Source organism: Carassius auratus, unplaced genomic scaffold, assembly GCF_003368295.1.
Source record: "Carassius auratus strain Wakin unplaced genomic scaffold, ASM336829v1 scaf_tig00215844, whole genome shotgun sequence".
In the NCBI taxonomy this organism is placed as follows: Eukaryota; Metazoa; Chordata; class Actinopteri; order Cypriniformes; family Cyprinidae; genus Carassius; species Carassius auratus.
This window is the reverse complement of record NW_020528270.1, coordinates 69394-89364: the sequence shown is the minus strand read 5'-3', so window position 1 is coordinate 89364 and position 19971 is coordinate 69394. Positions and strand designations below refer to the sequence as shown.

General features: G+C 38.9%; 1 protein-coding gene across 1 annotated transcript; it reads left to right on the top strand.

Moving 5' to 3' along the window:
* Window positions 1-660: 660 nt before the first annotated feature.
* Window positions 661-19211, top strand: LOC113096008 (zinc finger protein 883-like). Its single transcript, XM_026261385.1, has 2 exons — window positions 661-1061; window positions 15954-19211. Exons 1-2 carry the CDS (start codon window positions 878-880, stop codon window positions 17705-17707), a joined length of 1938 nt encoding a protein of 645 aa, XP_026117170.1. The 5' UTR covers window positions 661-877; the 3' UTR covers window positions 17708-19211.
* Window positions 19212-19971: the final 760 nt, after the last annotated feature.

Sequence of the window (19971 nt, the reverse complement as noted above, 5' to 3'; positions counted from 1 at the left end):
TGAAGGAGTATTTCTGTTCCAAAAATACTCCTTCCGGTTTGTCAGAAGTTTCGGAAAGTTTTTTTCGAGTATGGCTCTGTGTGACATTAGATGGAGCGGAATTTCCTTATATGGGTCCTGAGGCACATCTGCCGGAAGCATCTAGCAAAAAAAAAAAAAAAAAAAAAAAAACGCTGTGACTGTTAGTCAGTAATAGAGATACCAATGAAGACAACAAATAGAAATATAAGAAGAAAATATCAGGGAAACTACACAAAATAAATTAGGCGATAATGGACACACTTGCCTAATATCATGTGACAAGTAAAATTTAATTTTGCTTACATAGTTCTTACTGCCATACAAAAATATTCACCACAATCAAACTTTTCCACTGATTTAAATGTGAATTTATGGCCAGCTGAATCAAAAGCTTTAGAAAAATGCAGGAAAAGAATACAAGTATTATGTTCAACCCAAACAATATAATCCTATAAGTTTAAAATGAATCTAATATTATTAATTATGTTGATCCCTCATAAATCCAGACGGAGTCTCAACTGTAATAGTATAAAACAAAAGTAATTTTCCCCGTTTAATTTCCCTCCTCTCGCCGCTTCTCTCCCTCCAGTCCAGCGTGTGGCGCTAAAACACTTTCATTTGTTTGTCAAACACCATCAAGCCTCAGAGGAAGAAGATTAGTTGCACAGCGCTGTCTGTTGTTTTGTTGCGGTGCTGGTTCAATACAAACTGTTAAAAAATGTATTTCTGTAAATAAAAAGGGCAGTTTTTTAATCAGGTCCGTGATCTGTAATATTCTCACAGTCGTGTCTAAGTGCTGAAGCAATCAGGGATATCTGGATGAGTATCATCTGAACTGAGATCTGCTGCTGTGAAGATGGAGTTTGTCAAAGAGGAGACTGAGGAGAACACGAGTCAAATAAAACAAGAGGAACCAGAAACCTGGAAAATAAAACAAGAGGAATCAGAAACGTTGATAATAAAACAAGAGGAACCAGAAACCTGGAAAATAAAAGAAGAGGAACCAGAAACCTGGGAAATAAAACACGAGGAACAAGGAGGTTGGTTTTTATTCATATTGGTACATTAGTCTTAAGAATCATTAATCCTCTGGGTCTGAGGGGGTTTTAGGGACCTAGAGAAGTTTGTGCTTTTTCATTATCTTAAAAACATATTAATGACTGAAGTTTGATTACACTCTAATCAGCAGAAACTGTGCTACAATAATGTGGGAGTAGCATGAATGTAGCCTTCATGTGTTTTTGAGAAATTAATAATAAAATATAAAACTTTTAAGTCATTAAATAAGAACATAAAACACTCTTTTGTTCACACGTTTGAGAGCTGGATGTCGTAGACTAGAGTTTTTGCTTGGGCTGCTCGATCATGACCATATCTCCAAAACTTTCTAGAGTGATTTACTTGAAGATAGAGGTGTGTGTGTGTGTGTGTGTGTATTGTTGGTATGATTTGAAGATAGAATGTGAAATTATTGCAATATAAAAGTAGAGTAAACATACCTATTAAGATCACCAAAATATAGATTAAGACATTTTCAGAGCACAATTTATAACAATACAACAGATTTCAATTGAGATATACACCATTAAATGCAAAAAAAGTCCAGCTGTGATTAATGGTACATTTTGTACCTTTTAAGCACACCCCTGTATCCATTAAGCTCACATCATGTTTTATAAAAAAATATTGTAAATTTGTAAAATCCAAAAAAATAAATAAGCAACAAAGCATTCAATTTGATCAGTTATATATATTCATAGGGAAGTGTCATTTAAGTGCATGGCAACTAGTCCACGTTGAGCTAAGTAACACGCAAAAAATCTAATTAAAAAAACAAACCAATAAAACACATAAAAAATGGAAGTCATGGAAATAATGTTACATAGAAACGCAAATTAAATCCTGTGGCTCATGACGATACATTTAAGAGCCAGTAAGATGAAAATTCCTGTACAACAGGTTTAAATCCATCCAAGGTTAAGAAACATTGTCATTTTGTCAAAATATCATTTTAAAATTACCTCAATTCTCAGAGATCCCCAAATGGTTCGCGCGAAGCTGTTCAAAAGAATCAGTTTCCTTAAACCCCACCTTTCGGTAGAATACTGTGTTCTGATTGGTCAACTGACATTGTTTTGATTGGTTGTTCTGCACACAACTTCACGGTAAACAATGCGTTAGCATCTTTTTGGGGTGAATTATGTCTTATTCCTCTCATTGCGAAGCAAACAGTAAAATAAAAAACTTGAAGAACAGTCTCGCTGCTTTTTCTTCTGTGTGGGTGTAATCAAGCCGCGGGCTTCAGTTTGAATCTGAATAGAGCGTTAAGCGCGGGGGCGTGGTCACATTAGATAAAATGAAGGGAGACATGAAAAATAGACATCGCGTTGTTTTCATATGGTTTACTTTATCACAGAATATCTGTTTTCGGCAGCTTTTCGTTGAGTATTCACAGAGTTACACTTCATTTAAATGACGTGTTTGTAAATGAAGATCAGCGCAGACAAAGGCTGCAGACAGCACACCTTGTTTATCTTTATTTTATAAGTGCACAAAGTTATGTCTGTATACAAAAAAAAATTAGACCCTTTACAGTTTTGATTGATGTATTGCTCTTATCTGTATGATTAAAACTTAAAGTGTAATTTAAGTTCTTTTCGGGGTTATCAGGGGAAAATGACCCATAACCCGTATCCGCGTTAATCGACTCCAGAGGGTGCTAGCGCGACATACTGACGGTAGGCGTGGTTATTATGCAAAGAGTTCTAGTGACGTACATAGAGCTGGGCAAAAGATTTTAAATCTATAACGACTCGTTTCAGCGATTCAGAGTCTACTCCTTACTTTAGAAGCCAATAACTTTATAAATCGTGTACTTTTTGGTTTAATTACTTTGCACATTGTTTACACTGATGGACAGTTACATCATACACTGTAATACAGGAAATTTTTGAGTTCCCATCTGTTTGGCTCTTTAACTGCGTTAACATGGACCCTACTAATCTGATCATAATAGTGCTTGTTTAAGACTCTCATCAAACAAACGACTGGTTTTGGGTATCGGAAGGGGCACTTTTCATATGTTTTTTAAAGAAAGCAGTACTGCACAATGGTTCATGTGCTGGTTGTTGCCTACGTAGACCCCGAAAGTAGATAAATATCACGTCTGCTTTTTAAAACAGTGTGTGACAGCAGTGGGAAACTATATTCATGCAGTGTGCACGTCAAATGAGTTTGATTTCTGTTAATTTAGTTTGAAAGGAGGACTGGACGATATGGCCAAAATTGATGTCACAATATATTTCTTCATTTTGGTTTATACAATATAATTCCGTTATCAATATGAACACTATAAAAAAAAATTAAAAGCCGCGTAAAAACTACCAAGACCATACACAAAAGACGTCTGTACAAACAAACTTTTTCAGTGTCCTAAGGGAAGAAAGGGCTGGTGAGGCTACTTGACCAGGCTGGAGGTGTTTTTGGTCCAGGACAGATTTTCCGAGATGGTGGTTCCCAGGAACTTGAAGCTGGAGACACTTTCAACAACCATCCGGTTGATGTGAAACGGTGTGATGTTTGCTTCCTTTCTATTTCCTAAAGTCCACAATGAGCTCCTTTTTCTTAGTGGTGTTGAGGAGCAGGTTGTTGTCAGAAATAAAATCACTGGAATTAGCGCGATCACAAAATGAACATGATAAAAGCGGCCATTTGTTTGCATGCATCGGTAAATTCAAAAGCATCAATGTTTTACTATAGAATACGTGATACATTGAGCATAATGGACTAATTTATCAGGACTCAAAATGAATCACACAAATATGAATTTATTTCTATTTTATTTATTTTTAATGCTTATGAAAATAGCCTTTTTAGAGTCTTTCTGTTTATTTGTAGCCACAGTCGCCTACACACCATATTTAGAACATTATTATATGTTTATGATAAGCTACATGGAGCTAATCTCTTGACGACACTTATAAAAGATCATGTAAATTACTAAATAAATACACGATTGTGATAGAGTACAAGAACCTGACATCTGATTTCTTCAGGCGGTCATATTTACCATGTTTACTATGGTAATGTTAATGCCTAGCGTGCACAGACATTTGCATTGCTTATAATCCACATCTGATCAAGTTTTTTCAAACACCCGCTGCTGACTGAAAGTGAGTTTTGAGCTCAACTCATTTTAAAAAGTCTTTAATACTGGTATTAAAGCTTTTATCTTTCTGAAATGACCTGCAGCGCTGACGCTCTCCAGACGCGGAGAAACTCCGCTTTTGTTCATAACCCCTCCTCTAGCTCCAGCTGGCCCACTTTGGCCCAAGGTTTTCACCCTGGCCGTTGGCCTCGCGGAAGCCCCAACGAGGCACGATCAAGCCCCAGAAGTGACCGTGGAAACGCGACTGGCCCTGTCACGCACTAGCACACCCAGTTTAAGCTTGACAGTGGAAATGCGGCTATTGTCTCTGTTGAGGCCAATCACGGTGGTGTCATCAGTAAACTTAATGATGGAGTTGGATCCATGCATAGGCTTGCAGTCGTGGGTGTAGAGGGAGTAGAGGAATGGGCTCAGCACACAGCCCTGTGGTACGCCAGTGTTTAGTGTGATGGTAGAGGTGCAAGTGTGGCCCAACCTTACATCCTGAAGTCTGTTGGTCAGAAAGTCCATAGTCCAGTTACAGAGGTAGGTGTTAAAGGTCCCGTTCTTCGTGATCCCATGTTTTAAACTTTAGTCAGTGTGTAATGGTGTATTATTAGATAGTATAAATAATATCTAATAATTCTAAAGCTCAAAGTTCAATGCTAAGCGAGATATTTTATTTAACAGAATTCCCCTACAACGAACCACACGTTTGGACTACATCCCTCTAGTTCCTGCAGTAATGACGTCACTAAAACCGTTTTTTGACTAACCTCCACCCACATGACTACACAAAAAAGCAGGCGTGGTCTTGTTGTGCTCCGACGGAGAAGAAGATTTGTGTTTGTCGCCATGTCGTCGAAACGCTGTTATTTTCATCTCGGAGTCCAATCATCTTTGTTTGGGCTTCCCAGGGACGCTGTACTTAAAGATTAATGGTTACAATTTATGTTTAACTCGGTTCCCGAAAATTTTAATCCACATGTAAAACTATGTGCAGCACATTTTGCTGAGGACAGCCAGCTTCCTCGATCTCAATCAGTTTAATGCCGGATTCGCACAAAGATTATTCTTGAAAGATGGAGCAGTTCCCTCTTTGTCTGGAGAAGGCGTTGTTTATGGACCACAACCGGTAAGTGTTTTTTATTAAGTTGGTGCGTTTAACAGTTTCTGTAACTTATTATACAAAGGGCAACACTGTTTAGCTTTGTTAACTAGATGTTAGGGCTGTGCAAATAAATCGAATGCGATTGTCATGCGCATCTCGTCAGTAAAAACGCTCCTGTGATTATAAGTACATCTCCAGCACATGCTCCTGCCCACTTGCTTCTCAAAACTAGTCCAATCGCGTTACAAGGAGGTCAGTCTGCTCTAAGCTGGTGTTGAATCACAACACAGGAACCGCTGGCACAATCAGAGCTCGTTACGTATTTCTGAAGGAGGGACTTTATATAACAAGGAAGTCATCAGCCCATTTTTATGACAGTGAAAACAGCGGTATACAGATAGGTGAATTGTGTGAAATGAAATGTGAAAAGCGTGGCTTGAATACGGCCACACAACAGAAGACAACGCAGTGAGACTGTTCTTCAAGTTTTTTTATTTTACTGTTTGCTTCGCGATGAGAGGAATAAGACATGAATCACCCCAAAAAGATGTGATGTGCTTGAGGATTTGAGAAATGGAATTCCTCAGAAAAAAAGAATGAAGCACTTTATTCAGCAGAGATCATAAACATGAGTTAAGTCTCTTTTTATTTATTTATATACTTGTACTAGTTTTCACATAACGTGAAAACATTTTACTAGTTAGACTTTTGCCAAATACGTTTTCCAAACTATAATTTCTGAATAAAAGTATAATAAAGTGAAATATTATGAAGTTTCAATAACAATATACACTACTATACCATTCAAAAGCTTGATGTAAATAATATAAACATAAAAAATAAATGTAACTGTAACAAATGTAATAATGCGGTTTTTTTCAATTTACCCCCCCCCCCCCAAAAAAAGAAACCCCCAAAAATATTCTCAGCTCTTTTCAACATTAATGATAATAATAACAAAAGTTTTTTTTTTTTTTTTTTTAATCCGATTGTTAAAAGGATTTCTGAAGGATTGACTGGAGTAATGATGCAAAAAAAATTGTTCCTAATAAACTGTTTAACTGCACTCCCAAGTGGATATTAAATGATGTTGTGCGATAAGTAAATATATTCTAAATAAACTACAAGCATAAAATTATATACTTTTATTTTGTCCCCACATTCTTCCCTCTCAGTGACACACAGCTGACTGAGAGGCTCATTATGCAGCTCATTATTAGATTAGATTAGATTCAACTTTTGTCATTATGAAGAGTACAAGTACAGAGCTAATGAAATGCATTTAGCATCTAACCAGAAGTGCAAGAATAGTGTTTTATATACATAAAAGTGCAGAGTCAGTAAAGTTATGGTATACAGAATGTACAGTGGAGTTGCTACAAATAATATTGATCAGAGTATATACAGAATATAAGTATGAATGCAATGTAGGGTACATTATGAACAGAGCAATGAAGGATTATATATACATTATGAATAGCAGGAACGTGAGAACAGTGGTAATAAATACAGTTGGATGAGTGTGCAAAAGTATTGTTGAACAATGTATTAAATGCAAAAAAACAGTAGTGCAATGATATTTTTGTAGAAATAGTTTACTGTGCTTGCACAGTAACAACTTGGTTTATAGTGTAATAGCTTTAACCATGTGCAGTCTGTGCAAAATATGAATAGTGCAATACATGTATGTAAAGTACTGTGACCAGTGCAGTAAGAAAGCTGGTGCAGGTTAGATTGGTGGTGTGGCGTTCAGAAGTGTCACAGCCTCGGGGAGGAAGCTCTTCCTGAGCCTAGTACTTCGAGAGCGTAGGCTTCTGTAACGCCTGCCGGATGGAAGGAGGGTGAAGAGTCTATGGTTAGGGTGAGAGGCATCCTTAATGATGTTTCTTCCTGCCCAGACAGCGCTTGTAATAAATGTTCTTGATGGAAGTTAACTGTGTGCCGGTGATCCGTTGAGCAGTTTTCACCACCCGCTGCAGTGCTTTGCGGTCAGATGTGGAGCAATTGCTGTACCACACTGAGATGCAGTTTGTGAGTATGCTCTCAATGGTACAGCGGTAGAATTCAGCAAGGATCCTGGGACTGAGGTGAACTTTCTTAAGGCTCCATAAGAAGTAAAGGCGCTGCTGTGCCTTTTTGACCAGGCTGGAGGTGTTTAGGGACCAGGTGAGGTCATCAGAGATGTGGATGCCAAGGTACTTGAAAATCGAAACGCTCCACTATCACCAGTGATGTAGATGGCTGTGTGTGCATGATTCCTAGTCCACCTGAAGTCCACAATGATCTCCTTAGTCTTTTTGGTTGTTGGTGGCACACCACACAGCCAGGTGCTGGATCTCATCCCTGTAGGCGGACTCATCGTTATCCTTGTTCAGACCTACCACCGTGGTGTCATCTGCAAATTTGATTATGGTTTTGGAGCCATAAACAGGAACACAGTCATGGGTGAATAGGGAGTACAGGAGAGGGCTAAGTAGACTGCAAAGGAGAAACACATTGGGGCAATGGAAGGCACCACGGCTGTAGCCAGGGTGTGAAATTTTTGTGGTCTGGGTGGGAACTGTGCTATAATAACCGTACTCTATTTGCTATTTGAGGTAGGAAATGAAAGAGGTGACTGAAAGAAGAGAAAAATCTGACAAAGGCATGTTATAAGAGACATCGAATGTTTTAAAACATCTCATAGCAGTCACTTAGGATTTGGAGGGTCCTGGGAGAAACTGCATGGAGGATAGTGTCGAGTTATGCATCAAGCAGGGGTTTTAACGGTGGGTTATGGGAATATTAGTTCTGAATAGCAAGGTACTGGAGTTGGGAATTGATTCGCCTCTTGAGACAGCGTCCTGAATGTCTGAAACAGAAGACAGGGAGTCAGCGATTTTGTTTTCTGACTCGGGATGTGTTTAGCAATTATGATAAATTGGTTGCAAGCTGAAATCCAGGTGAGATGCCTTAAGAGTGGCATCAGAGCAGGTGAATGGCTCTGTTGCATCGTTGTCGCAATGCACTAAAATGCTACTAGCGGCCCATTCTTTCCACCATTCTTTCTTGAAAAAATCCCCCGAAACCGATTGAGGGGGAAGCGGCTGTAAGCGTTTGGATATCGGTCAGGATGAAACAAGGTTGTTATAGAGAAAGGATAGGCCATTCCACTGGTTTAAAAATGTTAACCAATAGCCTGAGTTTGTTGTGACATGCTTGAGTTATGGAAATGAGGTCCTCTAGCAAATGGACTGAGGATGCGAGTGAAAGGAAATGTGATATGAAGGGGCAGCTCTGCGGAATGATGAGCATTGCGAAGTTTAAATGTCCGAGCAGAGATAGGAGTTCGTGTTTTGAACAATTTGAGTTTTCAAGGAGAATAGAAGAGATGAGAATTATTCGTTCAATTTTCTCTTTGGGCAGGAATGCTTGGAATTTGTCTGAATCCAAATCAATTCCTAGGAACTCAATGGATGTTGCAGGTCCCATGTTTTTTTTCACTCTGTGATAGGAATTCCTAGCTCAGAAAAAACGTTTTGGACTGTAAGGATGTGTGTGGCTGGGATGGAATTGGGAGGCGAGCTTTTAAAAAAATCATCCAGCAGGTGAATGAGGTGGGGAATGGTGTAGTTGTTAGACAAAATCCAGCAGACGGCTTCTGATAGCATGTTGAAAATTTTAGGGATGCTTTTGCATCCGAAAGTTAAACGCACTGCGAAATAATATTTCCTGGGCCAGCGAACTCCAAATATGTGCCATGAATCTGGAAGGATGGGCATTACTTTGAAAGCAGATGAAATGTCAATTTTTGCAAGCCAAGCGCCCCGACTTGCGATTTTGATCATGTTGATACCTTGGTCTATGTCGGTGTATTTAAGCGAAAATTCATCGAGAGTGATCAAGCTGTTCATGCTTGGGAATGGGGAATTGTTCGGGGATGACAGGTCGATTATTTTTATTTTCTTTACCCGAGAATTTTATTGTAGCCACTCCAGTGGGGCTAATACAAAACCGATTAAATGGAGGATTGTCAAACAGGTCGATCATGAAGCTTGACTCAACTTCTTTTTTTATCAATTTGTTTACAACTTCAGCTTCTATGAGGGTGGATTGAAGATTATTACATGTGATGTTTTGGGAGAGTGGGCATTCAAAGCCGAGTTTAAAGCCATCTTTTAGGCTTGACAGCAGATAATTGGTAAATTCAGCATCCGGTTGATAAGCTAGTTTGAAGTGCATTCGAAAAATATTTACAGGAGTTACCAAATAATAATTTTTGGATTTTTTTTATACTCAGATTTGTATAGACCCCTTTTGCGCGGACGTCACAGGTACGTCATGGCGCTAGCTGGAGGCAAAACAAACAGAAAACTGGAGGCGGCTAATACAAACCAACACAGGATCGGCTACACAAGGAGCTTAAAATATCATCTTGTTGTGTTGTTGGTTGCCAGAATCGACGGAGAACAGGCAATTTGAAATTAAAAAATGAAACTAATTGATATCTTGTTGCTCATCTCATATCATAGCTAACACAACAACATCACTAACACAACATCATGTTAGATAGCATAACTGTTAACAACAAAAGTGCTTTTTCCATTTTAATTCAATATGAAATGTGATCTTTCTAATCTGATATTAGCTACTCAACCAGCCATGCAAGTGCAGTTCGCCGTCAAGATGTAGTTGTTTCCTCTGTTTACAATGACCCAAGCCTGATACATGGTCGTCTTCTGTCCTTGACACTGACTAGGCAGAACTTCGGATCGTACAACACAAAATTCGTCTGTTATATCTTTGTATTTTAAGTCTTGTACGTGACCATTCAGTACGTAGTTTACGCGTCTAAGGATTTATACGCTCGGTTTCTCTTATCAGGTAAATGTAGATGTCAGGCCACTCAATCGGAGGTAACGTTAATCCTGTCAGATCGTCCATCCAATGAGTGATTGTGTACGGGTCGACCAATCTGTTTCCGTCCGTTAAAGTTAACTTTTTCAAATAACTATCGCGGTCCCGGACAGTGAGTGACCTTAAGTATTCAGATAAAGCAGATATATTCAGATTTTATCCAGCCATTGTTAAAAAAACAAGCTAAGAAAACTCGCTAACTACCATTTGTTCAAGTGTTGAGGGGAATCTTTCTGCCTCCAGCTAAGCCCCGCCCACACAAATACATCACATTGTTTACCAACTGTAAAAGGGTCTATACTGGACGTACAACGTGGGCATGAGTGCCACCACAGAAGTTACAGATGTGCATAAAACGGCAGCGCACTCTGAAAATTCTATTTTCTAAGCTATTGAAAATTCTGAAAATGAAAGAACACGAGATGAGTGAGTGTTTGTGTTTTTCAGGGTAACTGAGAAATCACCACAATCTATTTGGTGGTCTGGTTCTGCTGAGGAGACTAGAGAGAGAGAAGAGAGGAAAGGTCTACATCCGCACCTGAGAGGATCTGTGCGCACATACATTAGGATAGATGTTGGTGGTTCCATGGTGACTGCGTTGGACGGAACGGGCATCAGAGTTGCTGTGAAGAGAGAATATGGTGATTTAGTTTGCATTAGAGAGCTGGGAAAGGTATAACCTTTCTTGGATGACCCGCTGTGGCTTGAATGGATGAGTTATGGGCTTGAGCTGCAAGCGGAGGCGGCCCTGCGCTTGTTTGAGCTACTGAAGCTGCAGGCCACTGGAAGTGGGTGGAGTTGTAACCTGGTGGATAGAGTTGTTGACATGGTTGGGCCGGTGCTGCTAGCGGCAATATCCTCACGCTAGTGTCTGCAACAGGAGCTAGAGGCCACTGAAAAGTAAAAAGGTTATGAACAGCAGGAGTACAAAACTGAGTGGCTGTGGGGAGGCCGCTGGGCCCGGCTGCATGTGGTGCTGCGGTCGCTGGAACCGTGGTGGAGGGCTGAGCCTCATCGAGAGGTGGGGAGTGGCCCAGGCTCGCTGAAGGTCTGTTGCTGCGGCTTGATGGGTGAAGCGAGCCGGATCCTGTGCGGGAAAATGACAGTGGTGACTGTGCAGCTGAATTTTGGGCCCTACGGGCTTTGCTCTGCCTGTGGGTCATCTTGGGAGTTGACTGCAAGGAAAGATCTGGATGAACAAGTACAGATCATACATCACTGTTTTGTTTATTTTTCGTGAAGCCTGTATAACTGAGTTGCCCAGCGCTTGCCTCAATCCAGCTACAATAGTAGCTGTCAGTAGTAGTGGTGGGCCAGTTTGAAAAAAAGCTAGCCAGAGAACGCTTTGTTTTCTTGGTTGGTACAAAAATGTCTCTCATGGCTTCTTCTCTGGACTCCTCTTCCCTGACCACAACAGATCTCTCTCCCTTCAGCATCTCCAACACAGCTCTCTCTTTGATGTATTCTCTCTTCTCCTCCTGAGTGTACTGAAGCTTGAATCTTGGGTCAACGAGGCATGCCAAGTAGATTATCCATGGCTGGGTCATCATATTTTTGGTAGGTATCCCATCACTGTTGTCTTTATGGTCCTGGTGAGCTCTGTGTCATCCTCTGCTTCCTTCAAGATGGAGGTGTTGAAGAGATGCATCACTGGTTTTAGAAATGATCAGTGTTGGGTATAGTTACTTTGGAAAGTAGTTAGTTAGGTTACAACGTTACCATCAATTAAAAGTAATCAGTTATGATACAGCGTTACCTATTCATAAAAGTAACGCGTTAGAGTACTCATGCGTTACCAAAAATTAAAAGCCGTTTGCAGCGGCTCACACGTGACAGACACAGCCCCCGGCCCCTTTAAATGCACCTAGAAGTCGTGACTCCCGACAATGAATAACGTCAGTCATCCGACTAAATTAACACTGCAGGATAACAATAACAGGAAAGACAGTCAGCAATCGGCTATTCCACATGGCGTTTTATTTATTTATTATCACAGAACATATTATTAATCAAAATTCGCACCTAACGTTACCCAGCCCGGGTAGCCTAGGCTACTGTATATTATGAGCACCACAAGATAACTCCTGATTTTTCTTTAACTTTAAATAATGCAGTTATCAAAGTACAAGTATGCTTACTTGTAAACACAACCTTAAACAGGCTTGCAGATTTAAATCCATTTAGAAATGATGAACAACCAGCCAGCCAACGATCTAACAGAAATTAACAGCTGCCTGTCAAACAAAAATGATAACAAACCGAATTAAATCCTTCACTGCCACACAGGCAAATGACAAATCGCTTAATAGCCGAACTAATTATTATTAAAGTGTCACTCACAGTCACAAGCCTAAATTCGCTTTAACACAGTCCTCTTACATTTACTCTTCAAAGTAGTGATTACAACGTAGCGTTAAATTTGAGGTAGAATTTTTGGCGGTCGACAGAAGCTTTTCACCAAAGCAGAGTGTGCATTTTACTGTTATGTTCTTTTCTTTTTCGTTGACAAATTGAAAATAATGTGCGTACTTCCATAAACCAAACGCTGTCCTCTCTGCTATCTTGCCGGGAGTTCGAAAAAAAAAAAAAAAAAAAAAAAACACACACACACACACAGGGTCAGGCGCAGGGCACAGACGCATCACAGCCATTGACTTCACGATCACAGAGCTTCGGCTCCGCTGATATTGCACATCCGCAGGTGGCACAGTAGACCTAGGACTACTGTCTGACAAAAAGCAGGCTGCAGTCGGGATTTTCCTTTCCTTAAAATAACGGATTACTTTTTTTAAAAAAGTAACGAAGTTACTGATTAGGCTACTTACGCACGAAACTAACGCGTTAAGTTACACATTTCAGGAAAAAAGTAATTAGAGTACTCTAACGCGTTACTTTGTAACGCGTTACCCACAACACTGGAAATGATACACTGACATAGGATTCACCAGACAATGCATCAGTGAATTCGAGGAGTGGGCTTAGAGCTGCATCTATAGACTCTAACATCCACATCTTGCCAGTTAGGAACCAGCGGCCTGGTCTTCTAGTCCTTTGAGAGGACTTCTGTGATGGCCCTTTTCTGCTCCAGAACCTGCTTCACCATTTGTTGACGGGAGCCCCATCTTGTTGGTGTTTCACTGATGAGCTTGTGCTTTGGCAAGTGATACTCCTCCTGAGCAGCTGCAAGGTCCCGTTTCTTCTTCTAGGAGTAGGAGAAGGCAACCACCACCTTTTTACTGACCCCAATTGCTCTGTCCACCCGCTTGTCTTGGTTAACTTTCTCTGTAGACAGTGAAAAGCAATATATACTTATAATTTGTATTTATATTTTAACTACAATTTGTCGTTTAATCATATTATTCTTACTGCAAAATTTTTCTGCTTGCATATTTTTTTTTTTTATTTACTTCACACTTGATTTGGCAAATTAACATATGTAACAATGTTCATATGTTCACATATGTAAACATATGTTCCAATGCCAGTAAAACACCTTTGAATTTAATTGAAAGAATTGCTGTATGTATAATCCATACAAATATGTCTCGAATAAAGATTAAAGGAATAGCCTATAAAATCACTTAAATAGGGGGAATAAAATCACCTTATCAACTACAGGGTAAGTATTATAGTTACAACGAAGTACTAATTAAGAACAATGATTTAATATAAACAAAATCAATTAAAGCTGCTGCAGTCCGTAACGTGTGCTGCTCTGCATGCATCTTGTGGAAGAACATTGTAGCCGGAACTACTTCTCTCTGTTTATGTCTATGACGAATCACGCAGGTACTGGGCTACTCCACAGCAGAGCCGAGCCGAAGTAGTTTAAAATAGTCTGAATATAAACACTTATTATAGTGTACCGTAGTGATTCAGGATAAGACACAAACACGGTTTGGATATTGGATTCATGATGTACTGGCTCATTATATACATTTTGCAAATTTTTGACCAAAAAGGTTACATGCAGCTTTAACATAACACTACCATTTATATTGCTGTGTATAACTTACCAATAGCAGAGTTCAGTCGATGCCCGAAGCATTGTAGTATTGTCAATCTTTTCAACTTAGCAACTTTGATGATATTGGTCCCGCTATCTGTGGTGATGCAGACGTGCCGGTCCTCGCGGAGTCCCCAGGAGGCGAGCGCATCTGCAAGTCCAGCTGCAATTGATTCGCCCGTGTGATCCTCAGGAAAGTAGACCGTCTGAAGGCATAAGCTGACAAGCTTCCAATCTTGATCAATAAAGTGGACTGTCAGGCTCAAGTATGGTTCTGAGGTTCGGCTTGACCACAGGTCAGCTGTGGTCGCGAAATATGACACTGACTCCAGTTGTTCCTCCACCCTTTCCCTAACTTCACCATAAAGTGCAGGGATAGCTGCGCGTGAAAAATATTTTCGCCCAGGGAGCTCGTATCTTGGGTCGATGATTGAAATCATTTTCCTGAAGCCCACGTTTTCCACTGTAGTAAACGGCATCATGTCCTTAGCCAAGAAGTTTGTTACAGCCTTTGTATTGTCTTTATGACGTTTAGACTGTTTGTCATAAGGCATGAATGCAGCGATCTGTGTTTGCTGCATGGGTTTCTCTTTTGACACAACTGGTGTTGGGGATGATGATGGTGGTGTTGTTTGAGGGACAGGTTGTTGGCTTAAACTTTTATGGTGCCTCATCTTCTGACTCTCAGAATGTTCTATCGGGTGAAACTGCTTCAGATGGTGGAACAGATTTGATGTGTTCCTGCTGCTAGTCGGCACTACTCTCCGGCACATTTTGCAGCACGCTGAAACCTGAAGTTTATCAGATCTCAGATAGCCGAACCACTTCCATACCACTGAATTAGTCTTTCCCCTCTTATCAACCATTTCGTCTGAATTCTCCTCACTTGTGGAAGCTCGTTCAGTCACATTTGTATTGCGTTCAGGGGCGCTCATTTTTGTAGCGTTGGAGATCAGCCTACTACTGCTGTGCTGAGCACTGGTTGCGTGACTCTGCGGTGTACGTCATCACGAAAGTAGCCAATGGTGTTCTGCTCTGTCTGATGGCTGCGCGCCTAACGTCAGTCAGCGATAAATGCTGTTATGTATATTATTATTATAATATATATTATTATTTCGAAATATCGAAAATGTTTTTAATAATAATAACCGTTATTAAAAAAAAAATATCACGATATATATTGATATTTAATTATTGTCCAGCCCTACTTCCTATACATCTATTTAATACGTATGAGAGGCAAGTATTCACTGAGATTCAGGATGTTTAATTTACATGTCTGTGAAGAGAGGTAAAAGATGGCAGAGAGTGCAACTTTTTTTTTTTTTTTTTTTACAAAAGCACATTATTTTGTTGTATAACCATACCCAAATAAAAGTAGCCCCTTTGCAGTTTCAAATGATTCTTTATTCTTATCTGTGTCATCAAGAAAAAAACATGATCAACCCCAGAAGATTAATAATACTGACAGTTATAAAGTTTCAAGTAGTTTTAGATCGTTTGTTGTAATATAACAAAATCTTTAGAGCTGTTGAATAATATAAATGGAGCAGAAAATAGGGGGACACTTTTTTTTCCAACAAAATGAATGTTAGATAATATTGTACCTGATCAAGCATTTTTAATTGTTCTCATAGACACATGGTGTTTGTGTATATAATGTTCAGGGAAGTTTAGTTTATAAAATTGCATCAGAAGGAACCAAGTACTTTCATATTCATGTTTATTTTTCCAAATTACTGACAAGTGAACTGTTTTTGCTTTTATTTCAGAGTTTATTGAAGAAAGTGAGGAGAACAAAAAATGGATTGAAGTTGAGGATAAAAATCATGTCAAAACTGGAGAAAAATCTTTGAGTTGCTCTCAAACCAAACAGAAAAATTTAAAGAAAAGAAGAAGCAAGAAACCGTACACTTGTGATCAGTGTAATAAAACATTTTTGAGGGCTTCAAACCTGAAGAGCCATCTGACAGTTCATACAAAGGAGAAGCCATATTCATGTTATTCGTGTGGAAAGAGTTTTTCACGTTTTTCAAATTTGAAAAAACATAAGAAAATACATAGTGGTGTGAGAGAGTACATGTGCTTTGAATGTGAAAACACTTTTACTTCAGCGAGCAGTTTAAAACGGCACGAGAGGATCCACACTGGAGAAAAACCTTATGAGTGTTCACACTGTGACAAGAGATTCACTCAGTCAGCACATCTGAAAACACATGAGAAAACCCACACTGGAGAGAAACCTTATAAGTGTCCACACTGCAACAAGGGATTCAGTGATTCAGGAGACCTAAAAACACATGAGATGTTCCATACTGGAGAGAACCCAAATAAGTGTTCACATTGTGACAAGAGATTCAATAGGTCAACAGACCTGAAAACACATGAGAGGATCCACACTGGAGAAAAACCTTACAAGTGTTCACATTGTGACAAGAGATTCAAACAGTCGTCACATCTAAAAACACATGAAATGATCCACACTGGAGAGAAACCTTATAAGTGTTCACATTGTGACAAGATATTCAATAGGTCAGCAAACCTGAAAACACATGAGAGGATCCACACTGAAGAGAAACCTTACAAGTGTTCACACTGTGACAAGAGATTCAATAGTTCATCAAGTCTGAAAAGACATGAGAGGATCCACACTGGAGAGAAACCATACACATGTGATCAGTGCGGAAAGAATTTCGCACAAAAAAGAAATCTTACAGAGCATATGAAAGTTCATACTGGAGTTAAACCGTACACTTGTGATCAGTGTGAGAAGTGTTTCACACGCTTATCACATCTTAAGGATCACTTGAACATCCACACTGAAGAGAAACAGTGTTCATTAGATCAATGTGATGAAACATTTTTGAGCTCTTCAAACCTGAAGAAACACCTGACAGTTCATACAAAGGAGAAGCCGTATTCATGTTATTTGTGTGGAAAGAGTTTTTCACGTTTTTCAAATTTGAAAAAACATCAGAAAACACATACTGGTGTGAGAGAGTACATGTGCTTTGAGTGTGGAAAAACTTTTAATTCCATGACCTGTTTAAATCGGCACGAGAGGATCCACACTGGAGAAAAACCCTACAAGTGTTTGCACTGTGACAAGCGATTCAATCATTCAACACATATGAAAACACATGAGAGGACCCACACTGGAGTGAAACCTTACAAGTGTTCACACTGTGACAAGAGATTCAATAATTCAACACATCTGAAAAGACACAATCGGATGCACACTGGAGAAAAACCTTATGAGTGTTCACACTGTGACAAGAGATACAGTCAGTCAATACATCTGAAAATACATGAGATGATCCACACCGGAGAGAAACCTTATGAGTGTTCACACTGTGACAAGAGATTCAGTCAGTCAGTACACCTGAAAATACATGAGAGGATCCATACTGGAGAAAAACTGTATTACTGTACTGAATGTGGAAAGCGTTTCAGTCATTTATCTGCTCTACAGAGGCATACAAAAAACTATCACAGTGAGGTCCCGAACAAACGGAGATGCCTTTAGCTGTTTTTGTACAAATTTTGTATCATATTGGTGTGTCCTCGAGACAGATCCAGCACTTTTGCAGCCTGAAACTGCTATTAACTCTGCTTTAGAGTTAGTCTCACGGGTCACTGCGCTTATTCGCAGACACCAAAGTACATTATTTGCATGTGCTTTAAAGCCTTGCTGGTTAAATGTTTCATTCACACGCTGGTCTGACGTATGCCTTTTCTGAGCACCGTGGTGCACAAAAAAAGCCTGTAAAAAAAGCGCCTGAACTAAGTTACCTTTAGCACTAATACTGTCAAAACACACGATTTACAAATAGAGGTTTGTCTAAAATGAAAGTAAGCAGTTGAGAGAAAAATGGATGTACGCCTGTTTATTAGATGCATGCTGGTCTTAATGGGACCCAATTAAACATGCAGTTGACTGTTATTAGGCATAGTTCACTCTAAAATCGATCAACATTTATCATTATTTTAGCCATTATTTGCTCACTCACGTTGTCCCAAACCTGTATTTATTCATTTTTTTATGCTGAACACAGAAGATATTTTGAAGAATGTGGGTAGCCAAACATTTGTTGGTCCAAAGTCACAATGGACCAGCAACTGTTTGGTTTTCCATGTTCAGCAGAAGAAAGAAAATCATTCAGGTTGTAAAACAACTTTTGAGTGAGTAAATGATGGTATAAAAATAAAGCGCCTATGACAGAATTGACAGACAGACGACAGTTTTTATTTTGGAGTGAACTGTTCTTTGAAGGATAGTGTTTTATTTTTAGATTTGTTCATTCAATTTCTTGAATACTCCTGCTTAATATACCTGTTGTACCTGAAAATAAGCCCTTGTTTGTTTTATTTGTATATTATGTGTAGTTGTAATGTGTAGCTTTATTCTTATTTTTTAATAACAAAGATAAGAAATGACAAAGATTGTTACCTTGCCCACTTTTGCCTTTTTTGATCCCTTGAAAGGTTTATTCTTTATAATAGGTAAATTGGTTTGGCTGTTATGCTCAGACAACTTATGTAAAATAGTATAACCAACATGATAAAGAATAGTGATAAAATTGTGGGTCGTGATGTAAAAAAAAAAAAAAAAAACATTTTTTCCATATTGCCCAGATTTTTAACCTAGTCAGACACTGCTACTTCACATAACAGCAACAACAATAACAATGGCAGACTACATGTTTGTGTTCGTCTTGCAGAAGCCTATTAACTTTACTAGATTTACTTGTTGTTTTGGATTTTGTATACAGCAGCAGAGTGTACAGTACAAATATAAAGGTATACAAGAAGTGACTAAGTCAAAATATTGTATAGTACCATAATATGTCATTTACATTGCATCTGCACTTGTCATGAGATGCTTCACTAGCGTGCAAAACTGCAATTAATAAAAACCAGCAGTGAGTGAATTCTGACAAATTAAATCATATTTTATTGGCCATTACATTAAAGAAATTCAACAGATTTGTCTGTGATCGGCTACATTGCTTAATGCCGATATTTTTGACCATGACTATTAATATATATATATATATATATATATATATATATATATATATATATATATATATATATATATATATATTAATCATCGGCAAACATATCGGCACCCTTGGTAAATATGATCAAAGAAGGATGTGAAAATTAAACTGCTTTGTTAATCCTTTTGTTTTTTTAAATCACAAAAATCTAACCTTTCATTGGATAATAAGAATTTAAAATGGGGTAAAATTTCATTATGAAATGTTTTTTTTCTAATACACATTGGACACAATTAACGATTTAGCCATTTATTCAATACTTTTTTAAAACCTCCATTTGCCTGACATGAGATCAGAGACCATTCCTTCATCCAGAATCACTCCACAGGCCAGGGTGGCCATTCGTGCCATTTTCGCAGGACACGTCCTGGCCAGGATTTCTATATTGCCTAAAATATCGAGGTTTTGGCTTTGGTTTCCCGTTTAAATACTTAATGACGGTAATGATCATTTGACCAATAACATGCAGACTTTGTACGTAAATCAACCAACTGTGGTGCGTGAGAAGGTGGGATCTACAGAGAACGGTCAAAGCGATGCAAATACGTGTAAATTTTAGTGTCGGACTGGAAAGCAGCCTTGAGCTGATTGATTGGTGTATGGCATCAAAGTAATGTGATGGCGATTCAAAAGCACAAGAAGCCATTGGTCTGTGCAGCACAAACAAAGCTAAAATGTTGATATTTTAGGCAATATAGAAATCCTGGCCAGGACGTGTTCTGCAAAA